Raw genomic sequence first — 11328 nt, forward strand, 5'->3', positions numbered from 1 at the left:
ACCACCTGATCCCAACTTTCGAGATTGGGACACACGTTTCACTGACCCGATCAACTTTACACTTGACTTTTTTAAGGAAAAACGAACGGATACGAGACGTACGATTCAACGATAACGAAGACACTGTGTAAAAAAGGAAATCGTAAACAATACGCGAAACACCCGGGTCATCCGCAAATTCGATCGGTCGCGATCAGTTGTCGTAAACACTGGCCGCCATGCTCTCTCAGCACCTGTCAATATCAGCGTACATCGCCGCCATCTTGCGGCAGCAACATCGATTCCGACTACTAGCGGTATCTACCTGTGTTCGTGCATGATACTTTTTCAAAACTACAGTATCAACTGTCGATAAAGTAGACGAGTATTCGAGACGAGATTTCGTTGATAAAATTGCATCGTTTGTTACCTTAAAATATACGTATATAGTTTATTATTGACATTTGAAGCATGTATGTTAGTTTCGATACAAAAAGGATTGTCTCATGTCCGGTAATAAATAAAAAAAGATACGATGATCAGAATAATTATAATATGAACACACATCACATGGTCAGAGAGGGAGATACAACAGCTAAATATACTTCCTTACAATTAGAATAGGGATACGTTATGAAACTATCGTGTTACCGTATGTAGCAAAATAGCGATAAACAAAATGATGCAAGGATGATACGATTATCAATAATAATACTACAATAAATAAGAATGAGTTTACCGGCGAGTAATGTGTGAAGAAGATTATCGGAGAGAGTGTGTTTACACGAACGCACGATCGATGTAGCGTCACGAGATTCACATTATGACGTTGCGCGTCGTGCAAGGATGTCACGTCGGATCGTTTCGATTCAAGAATAAAGGACGCAGAAATAAATATAGAGACTTGGTAATCCGTGGACAATCGCGCGCGTGATCGTTAAAAAAATGCCAAGCACGTACCGCAAAAATTGGTTGCCGCCATATAAACTACAGTCTTAGTCCAATCGATAATCGAGCGGACGATCCGTGCGAGAATTCGTGAACGATTTGGCAGTCTCGATACGATCGATTACGGAAATGATAATAAGAATCTCCAGTGTAGTCGATTAACGGGTATCATAACCCAACTTAGGTGTATCACCAACGAGATATTCGTTCCTTGAAATATTTCTTTTTTTTCTTTTTCTCTTGGAAAGACACGTAGCGTTAAAATTCAGTTGATGAAGTTGATGAAATTTTTCGTTTTAAAACGAACAGGTGTGCGATCGAACCGTAGAAATCGATACCCTCCGTCGATCAATTCGTTCGATCGTTGTAAGATTATCAATCGACTCGAAGGAACTTGTTCTCTCCGATCGTTTTTCAGAATATTTCATTCGAGTCGTCTTGAAATCGTGAATATTTGTTTTTTTTTAGAGAACATCTTTTTTTAAGAGAGATTCCGACGAGGATGAGAATTTGATCAATCTAATACAAATAATTCTTAGGTTCTTCCGTTGGCTGGCCGCACACTCCGTGATACTTCTTCGTAACTAGGCTCCGACTACGGCAATTCTCAATTTCCAGGAAACATTCGTTGCTGTAGGTCATGCCGTCGGTGCCGCAAACGGGATCGTAGTACGGCGGACAGATCTTTTGGCAACCACGGAAGAGGAAACCTTGCACGCATCTTTTCATAGGCACCACGTACACGTGTTTCCTAAACGAGATACAAAAAAAGTGAAAATTTCTGATCGCTTCGCCGATAGAACCGTCTAAACGATTGTGAAAGCGCGTAAACTTCAGCAGGGATGTAATTTCAAACACAATTACTGCTCACCCGCAATTGTCCCTCTTCATCTCGCACTCGTTACGGTAAAGCTTGTTGTCGGAACCGCAAACAAACTGGCGTTCTCCGCTACAGATCTGGTTGCAAAGTGCGGTAGTACGACAATGTTGCGCTGGAACTTGAACCACCCTCTGACCGCATGTCTCACGCCGCAGATGGCAAAGGGATCTAAAAGCGTATAAATACACAGAATGACGCATTTGTGAACACAGATTTCTTCACAGGAACAGAACGTCCGTTGTCTCGAGAGTTCTTGGCGCATTCTACAAATCTGACTACTTCGTTTCCACGTTGAAAATTCTTCGAAATAAACGGAGGAGAAAAAGAATGTTACAATCACAGAGGTGGGAATTGGAAAGGACGATGTTTTCAACGGTACACAAATGAGAGATACTACAGATAGAGCTAAGAGAAAGGCTGAAAGTGTCCATCGACTGGAACGTAACGAGCAACCATCGGTGATTCACACGCCCTTAAAACTCTCGGCGCCGAACGTCCTGGAATCCAAATAACGCTCTTAATCACCGGTAAACGTTGCCGTCGCTTCCACAAACTGGTTCCTCGGGTACCTCGCTACAGTCTTCGGGGCACTGTTCGGTCTCTTTCAAGGTTGTGCACTCTCCGACGTGAGCCAATTGAATACCCTTTCTGGAACCGAACGGTAACGACAGGGATTAACGTCTGAACGATACGTTATTAATGACCTACGTAACTAACGTGCGTGACGTGAAACGCTTAAACGTAACTGTTTCCTGTTACGGTAATTAAGTGTCGTTTATTGTACAATTGTCATAGAACGAGCGTTGAAAGGAAATTCACCATGGCTCATAAATATTAGCCTACTCGTTCTTTCATAAATATTCCACGGAATTTTTCAATTCGACGAAAAGTACGACCGAGCAAATATTTATAGCCGTGGAACGCGAACTTACAGGCACACTGCCACGTTCAAATGGCACTGATTCGGGTAAGTATTCGCGTCACTTCCGCAAACTGGATCCACGTCGTTTCCACATCTCTGTTGCTGTTTCATGCATTTCGTCAAACGAGGTCGACACTTTTCGAAATCTACCACGCTCACCTTTCTTCTTGCTTGCCTGAAGAGTAAAATGGTAATCGTAAAAATACACTGTTCTTCAATGCAGACAGAACGATAGAAAGGATACAGAAAAATCTATGAAACTGATATTGTCAAACTGACCCGCAATTAAGCATCTGCATCTCGCACTCGTTCCTGTATACACTTCCGTCTGATCCACAGGTCGGCACTTCCGCCTCGTTTTTGCAATCGAGAGGACACGCATTGGTCTGGCCACCGGACGTCCGTTCCCGCGACACACAGAACGACATTGGCACCTCGAACACGTGCTTGCTAAACGATTTCACACAAAGTGAGTATCCCGATGAATGGACGGAAAAACCAGAGAAGATATCATATACATATTCGCGGCGTACAACTTGTGTAACGCTCAAGATCGAGGACTTTCTCAAGGATGTGCTCCTTCTTACCCGCAGTTCTTCGCTCGCATTTTGCAGGTGTTCGAGTAAAGGATGCCGTCGCTACCACAGGCTGGCTTGGCACCGCGCCAACACGATTCACGACAATGTCTCGTGGTCTGACAGTGCTTTTTATTCGTGCGCACAACTCCTTGTCTACGATAGAGAGAGAGAAAAAAGAACAACTACCGTTGAATCGAACAAGAAGTACTTTTTACCAAGGTTTACATTATTTAGATTTTACATCTACCATAATATGACAAAATTATTAAAGAAACGTACCCGCAGGTGAGAAGCTTCATCTGGCAAGTAGACTTGTAGACGTTTCCGTCGCTGCCGCAGATCGGTCCATCGAGAGGTGCAAAGTCGCAGGAAACAGGACAATTCTCTCTGTGAGCTGAGATATTGTTACAGGGTCCGAGGTGAGAGAGCTCGATGCCGACACGGCAGATCTCTACCCTGAGCATGCACTTGTTGAGATACGTGCGTCCATCGGTGCCACATACCGGATCCTGATCACCTGGACACCGGTGCTCGCACTTGCTACCGGACGACCTGAGGCAAGCTGTCTTCTCCGTGGCTACAGTCACGCCTATGCAATTTGTAAAGCACCGATAATTACCGGTCCTGATGCCGGTGTTTCGTCCGATAGTAGCCGCTATCGGTGGTCTCGAATGCGCCAAATACACCGGGTTTACCTCGTTAATAGATTATCGTTAATGCTAGAGTTAAGGATTTTAAGATGGTTCTGGATACGGTAAGACTAGGGAACGGCAAGTGTCGAACGGTGGTCGTTCGATGCTGTTCGACGGACGTTGTAAAGCAACTGTGCAGTCGGTAGGGGAAGATTACGCGAGCGTATACGTGTTAGACGGTGGCTCGATGATAATTATTATAGTTACAAAGAGGCTCACCCTTTCCACACATCTTCTTCCGCATTTCACACTGCGACGCGTAGATCACGCCGTCGCTACCGCACACTGGCTCGCCGCTCGGCGGGCATATTCGTGGACAGGCGCCCGTCACGAAATCTGCGTGAAGATAGAATCGATTAGAAGGTGAATTTGACACGTTGATTGACACGTTGATCACCTGTGACCGGAGACTGTTTCCTCGATGGGACTATGGTGGTCATCGGTGACCTCAAATGTTTAGAATAATTAACACTTTAAGCGCCGGGCCCGCCTAAATGCGTGTTTACATGTTTGTGCAGAAAAAAATAGTATATCTCTTGAACAGCAAGTGGCTGAATATTTATACCGTTAAAAATCGTCGCTGTGCCTGTAATAAGCACTATGTAAAATTTTGGAACAGAAATTTTCTGTTTTACAAGAGTCATTTTATTTTATTTTGTAAAAATGTATGTTTCTACAAAACTCGAAAATATTGCAGCGCTTTAAGTCAAGTTTCCAACAAAATAGCCGGCGCTTTAAGTGTTAAAATAAAATGAATATCGTCAACTAAAAAATTTGAACATCGTAGCTAACTAGACATTATTCTGAATTAAAAAAAAAAATAATAAAGCATAATAGTTAGAGCAACGTGTAAATCTGGGGTGGCAATCAACGCGTTTAATGGTGATTTAAACAACGTAATTGAGTGCGTGGTTTAAAATACCGTTGATTCTTCTAAAGGTGTCTCGATAGGAAATATTTTTGTTATTCGTTTAATATCGTTGTTATTCCTGTGGAACACGGCTGAAAGGAATGGCGCAAACAGAGAATTAAACGTGTTATCTCGTTAGCAGTATGATTGACATCGAAGTGAGATAAATGTAACAGGCGTGGTCGAACTTCTTCCTCGCTCGCGACAAAGAACCGTGTAGTATCGTAAAACGAAATAACATTTACTGTTACTCCGGTTTATTGCCGAGCCATCAAGACGCATAAGGTCTTCTTTATTAAACCGGCAGTAAGCGTTAGCCGTAATGGCATAATTACAATGGAAAGGTGAACTTACACGGCTGTAGAAAGAAAGTGACTTCGGTGGAGGTATAAATACCTGCGAATAATCGAAGGAAACAGGGATAATTGGAGCCCATGGATCGTTTCTTACGATCGTTCGTTCGTTTTACCAGAAAAAAAAACAGCGAAGGATCTTCGCGATCACGGTCTCTCGTTGTGCGTGAAAGTTTCACGAAGGTTGCAAAACGTAGGTACCCTGTATTAACGAGCGAAATCACAATGATTTTCGAGAGAGGCGGTTAACGTTAAATCTCGACGAGATTCTGTCGAAACTTTAATTGCTTCCTGTTGACCCTGCACGAGGATATCTACAGTAGTACGGGTCCGCTGGTTGGTTTCGGTCCAGTGATCGTTGGGTCAACAGCACACGGGATTTACTACGGTCGTTCTCCACCGACTCGCATAATATGTAACAAATTATAAAATCGACGGTGTACAGTTAAAGATAACCGGAGGCGCGGTCGCGCCGATACGCGTACCATTTAACCGATCGATGCTCGATCATCCGACTAATCGGCAGATGCGTATGGAACATCCTCTGAAATCGATCCCAGTCTTCTCGATCACGAACGTAACAGGTGTTCTAATACTTATCGAGCGACAGTGTGTACACGAAGTTTTAGTTAGGGAAGTGACTAATGAGAGAACTGGTAGATCTATGTTGAAAAAGAAGTTTAACGCTCCCTTTAACGCTCAAATTTGTCTCAACTTCACCGTGCCAGATAAGATCAATTTTGAATTATTTTCTAGACAGACAGAGATAAGTTTCCCATTATTTAGAACGCTGTAACGTTAAAAAAGAAGTCCGTCAGCTCTGACACGGAGCGTTTAACCCCTTAACGCTCAGATTTGTCTCAACTTCACCGTGCCAGATAAGGTCAATTTTGAATTATTTTCTAGGCACACAGAGATAAGTTTCCCGTTGTTTAGAACGCTGTAACTTCCTCTTGTTTGCCATAACAGAAACAACGACGAAACACGGAAAGCGAAAGAAAATAGTTCGAAAAGAGAGTGCACTTATTGAGAACGATCAGCTGTGCACGCGCGAGTCACGTGGACGAACGTTAAAGTGTTAAAAAAGCGATATTTCGACGAGAAAAGTTAATTCCCTGGCAAACATCAGTTACGAGATCCAGTCACAAACGTTCCGCAGACATTGTATAACGTTTTAGCTCATTCCTCTCCTGCCTAAGTAGAGATAACGCGGCCATCGCGGATAGCACAGGCTCGAGCAAAAAGATACGATCCTCTGCGAACCGCTGCATACCGGTACGGAATGTCAAGTGAACAATACGAGCTTAATGGACGATTCGCTCTCTTCTGTTCTCTCTCGCAACTCGATAATTTATCTACGATCGGAGTCACGCATCGCGCGGCTCTTGCGCGTTCACGCTCCCTTGGTTGCTCGTAAAAACCATTTTTCTTCCCTTTTTTCTCTCTGCCTTTCTTCATTGGAATCACCATACGGCGGATTACTATAGCTTCTTTCCGCGTGTAACGATCGAGTTCGAGGCTCCTCGGGATGCAATTTGCTGGAGATCGCGGCGCGATCAAACCGGAGGACGCACCTTGATCCCGTTTTCTACAGCGGCGGCGGTAATTCGTAGCTTCGCTACGAATCCAAGAATCATGCCCGCTCGAAATTCACAAAGTGAACGAGGGGAGAGAAGATAAAGCCGATGATACGCATTGTAATATAAGGGCGGACGACAACGGCGAACTTTCTTCCTGCTCGATTTATCACCGCGAACATCGTACGATATTACATAGCCGCTCTTCTCTCTCTCTCTCTCTCTCTCTCTTTCTCTCTCCGTGTAATAATCGATTTACTTTGTCTCTCCTTCCTGATTCCCCCCGTGCCACGCTAATAACCCGAATACGGCGAACAGATAAGCGTCGCGGATGGCTCGCGAGCGTAAACGTGTACGTAATTACGACGATTACGATTCATCGATCGGTATACTGGATTAGCTAATATAGCTCGTTCGCGATGCGCGTGTAAGTACGCGACGCGATATCTAAATTGAATTTCCGCCGAGGATCTCGATGCATAGATGGAGAGAGGAGATAGAGGAGGTTCTGCTGCCCCGTTTTCGAACCGAGACAGTGAATATTTGAGATTCCTTTAACACGTTCGTATATTTTCGTTCCTTATTTCCCTCCGTACGAAACACCGACGAATTTTAACCGAAAGATACCCTTGCGTAATGACGCGTAATCGATCCGGAAATTTGCCAAGTTAGAGAGAGGAAGTGTTCCCCGACTGGGAGAGACTATCGATCAAGCCGGCGAAGGCGCCAGAAAAACGGAAGCCATCGCCGAAGAAGATCGCGCGCAAGAAGCTGTAGATTGCGAGAAAAACGATTATGATTCGCTCGTACGCGTCGCCGTAACCAACCAGCCGGTGTACAATGTAAGCGTAGAAGAAGAGGAACTCGGTGGAACAAAGAAGAAGAATAGGAAGATCGAAAGAGGAGGAGGAGGATTCTTCCTCGGAGCGGACGTCAGTTGGCCAAGTGGACGTGCGATTAGCGCGTTGATGGCGCGGTCAGAAGGAGGTGTCCGTCACTCCCACGAAGGCGATTAAGTGAATCAATTATGCCAATAAGGGGGCGACGTCTGGCCAGGGGGCGATTGGCGAACAATGCAGATCGAATTATATCCCCGTAGAAATTGTACGGGTCGCGCGAGCGAGCAACCGGCGAGCGCGTGCATGCATGCACGCGGTGCACAATGGATGCGCGCCACTTGCTGCAACACGAGAGACGAAGATCAACGGTGGACTCGTAAAAAAAAGAGAAGGGGAGGAGGAGGAGGAGGAGGAGGAGAGAGAAATATGCGGGTCGGTGAACCACGGCAAGGATGCAAGAGCCGACAACCGGGTGGATGCTGGCTGCTCCTTGTGGATTTTTGTCCACGAAACGAGAAGCCGAGTTGGAGAAGAAGAGGCGACCGGGGAGAGATCGATAACAGAGAAATAAGGATCTGTTTAACGAACCGGAACGATTTGATACGAATAGGTGTACTATAAGCCTAGGCTCATAAATAAAATGGACAATGTGAGGGACTCTCTCGCGCGTCTCCTCCCGCTCTCTTTACCCCTTTTGTTTCTTGTTTCACCGAGTCGGTTGTTTCCAACCAGGAGACACTATCAGAAAAACGGGCGGGTTAGATGAACTCGATGGACGTTGCGGTTCGAAGCGCACCGGCTCGCATGACAGAACCTTTGATTCGAGGAAAGATAATTAAACGAGCCGCAAGGGGGGAATTCGTTTCACGAACGCCTCTCTTTCTCCGTCTCTCTCTCGTGAATCCTTAAGTGGCCGGTGTCAATTAAGCTCGGACGTTAGGTGCAACGCGTGTTAAACCTTAGGTAGAATGAGAAAAGAAACGCGGTCGTCTTGTTCTTGTTGTTACGGCTAGGTAAACGAGATATCGTTTCCTTGCTCGGTTCCTTGCTGTGTACACCGTTGAAGAATATACACGGGAATAGGAAAAGGGAATAAACGGACGACCTGTGAAATCGCTATGGACCAATCGACTTAATTAACGGTGGAAGCCGGTGGTGTATATTATATCCGTGGACGGTGCATTGATAAATGTTGGCGAGACAGGGGGAGAGAATGACTTGGTTCGCGCGGAAGCCGGAATCGTCGAATAGTTTCCAGAGTTTCTCGAGATTCCAGCTACGGATCCCGCTTGGAACGCTTGACAAATTGTACCGTGTGCTCGCGATCGGTTATCGTAAGCTGACTCCTCTCGCGCTTCCTCCTTCAACTCGAATAGCTGACGATGCTTCCGCGAGCTTATGGGGAATCCTCCCCTTTAATCTATCCTCCAATCGTTCTCCAACCTTAGAATTCACCTAACCTGTAACCGTTATTTTCTCTACGATTCCACGGAATTGCCATCTGAACGACCAACCTGGCCTGTGAATACAAACGAGCTTAGAAAAATCAGCGATCTTCGTCGACGAAACCGAATCGCCTCCTCGATACCCAACTGCGGTGGTATCTCTTTTCGTGACCGGTTCCGAACAGCGAAGAAAATCGAGAGCAACGCTCTAGACGTGCATAAGTAATCCATTAATCCTAGGAGGAACGATCTAACCGGCGAGTATGATCGCGTGCATTGGACAAGGTATCTCAACGTCCGCGTAAATCATTCCGGCAATCGATAGCGTCAAAATCACGGTAAGGTCGTTCGTGTTCGTGGTTCTCGGCCAGTGTTCAGCGGTCAGCTTCTTCTTCTTCTTCGTGCTTCCAGCCTCATCTCTACACCGTTGCCAGGGCCGATCTTCTCTGGACGTAGCCGGCCCCTTTATCACCGCGAAACGATCTCGTCTTCCTCATAGCATTGTCCCGTAACACGTCCGCGCTGCGTTGCATTAACCAACCTTTATTTCGCTGTTATAGAGAGCACGCGAACGTCGAGCAATTAATCCTACGTGTTAATACATATTTCTACTTCTTTCCTCTCGGCTAACTTCAATTTCCTCTCCTTTTCTCCTCGAATTAAAACGCCTTTACACCGTCTGCTTCTCTTCCACTCGTTACCGCGGTTTTCCATGTTTTTACGCGAAGATACGATCGAGGCAAAAGTATCATTCAAATGTAAGAAACGTATCGTTAGACGGATAATGTAAGATTTGGAATCTAGATTCTATCCGAGTGGATAAAATTACGGTTTAACGACGAGTCCGAGTATATTTCTAAGAACATTGTCATCTCCACAGCGGAGGATCATTGTTTCATAGTTTATCACGGAGATAAACTGGAAAGAATCCGGACGTTAACGACGAGACGCATGTATCGTCACGACTTCCGTATCACGGGCGAAACTATCCCATTTCCTCTGTGCAAGAGACGCCATTGTTCCGATAACGTCGTAAAGAAGCGGAGATTCGAGCGGGATTCGCAGGAAAAGACGAAAGGCGTTCGAAATGATTTATCATCGTGGGCGAACTTTAACTGCCTATGTATAATAACGAACACAGAATCCTGCGTTCCGTAGAGCTGGGCCGGTTTGATAAAGCGAACAGAAGTTTCGCATTAAAATTGTACGAGAAACTTATTCATGAGGATCGGACTTAATGCATCATAAGCACGGTCTGTGTCGTTAAGTTTGGTTAAACTGTGATAAAGACGCGTGTGTGCGTGCTATCAAAGGGAATATTTCAGAGCGCAAAACAGCTAATTACAAGTTAGCTGGCAGTTGTTAATCAAAACAGGTTTCACGTCGAGTCTCCACGACGGCGCGACGCATCTCTCGGCTTCTTCTCACCTATTACAGGTAGCCAGACGACGCCACGGTGTGGCAACAATTCGTTTAGCTCGGAGATTTTTTCGAAAACGAAACAATGCTCATAAATGCTAATCACGGGAGTACCGGTTCGAATCTATCCGTTCTAACTGTACACCGCGGCCGCCCTTGTCTCTCAAAACGGCAAGGAAAAAACTAATTAAAATGACTACGAATACGGTGATACAGGCGGTGTTGGGATAGAAAGACTGTTGTACGATCTATGGAATTGATTCTCGATATACACCTGGTTAGTATCCTCCGTTTATGGTCGTCGCCGTTAGAAATCGTTGGACGGCCGTTATTTAGGGTAAAGAAAACCGTATACGAAATAATAAGGAACTAAAGATACTAAAGATAGATTAGGAGTTGGAAAAAACGATATGCCTAATCGTCGATTTAATTATTCCCTTTCGAGCGGTGTGTGCAGAAGCAGATTTCGTTTGAAACTGAAATGGAACGAAATGAATAATTTCAAAATAAAATGCAAGCGGCGTGTGCAGAAGCATATTTCATTTGAAACTGAAATGGAATTAACCCCTTGCGCTACAGTGACGAGTCTAGCTCGTCACGAGTTTTTCATACCAAACCGCACTATACGACTGAGATTATAGTTAACACGTTGTAACATGCACAAAATTTCTACAGCTAATTTTTGAGACAATTTTCTGTAGCAGCCAGCTGTAGCTTGCTAGCGTAAGTGTGAACATCGGTCAATACATATTTTTACAAAAAAAAAAAAAAGAAAAAACAATGCTA

At 44.9% G+C, this 11328-nt stretch overlaps 1 protein-coding gene across 1 annotated transcript in view; it reads right to left on the minus strand.

Annotated features, from left to right (window-relative positions):
* Nucleotides 1-1446: 1446 nt before the first annotated feature.
* LOC108579227 (agrin) overlaps nt 1447-11328 on the minus strand; it is a 22228-nt gene continuing 12346 nt past the window's right edge. The window contains exons 2-9 of the mRNA XM_017942709.1: nt 4219-4335; nt 3587-3896; nt 3317-3460; nt 3009-3179; nt 2740-2904; nt 2333-2455; nt 1799-1975; nt 1447-1678 (exon numbers count right to left, since the gene is read on the minus strand). Coding sequence (XP_017798198.1) covers nt 1447-1678; nt 1799-1975; nt 2333-2455; nt 2740-2904; nt 3009-3179; nt 3317-3460; nt 3587-3896; nt 4219-4335 — 1439 coding nt within the window. The remainder of the gene's footprint in view (nt 1679-1798; nt 1976-2332; nt 2456-2739; nt 2905-3008; nt 3180-3316; nt 3461-3586; nt 3897-4218; nt 4336-11328) is intronic.

This window comes from Habropoda laboriosa, unplaced genomic scaffold (assembly GCF_001263275.1).
Source record: "Habropoda laboriosa isolate 0110345459 unplaced genomic scaffold, ASM126327v1 scaffold64, whole genome shotgun sequence".
In the NCBI taxonomy this organism is placed as follows: Eukaryota; Metazoa; Arthropoda; class Insecta; order Hymenoptera; family Apidae; genus Habropoda; species Habropoda laboriosa.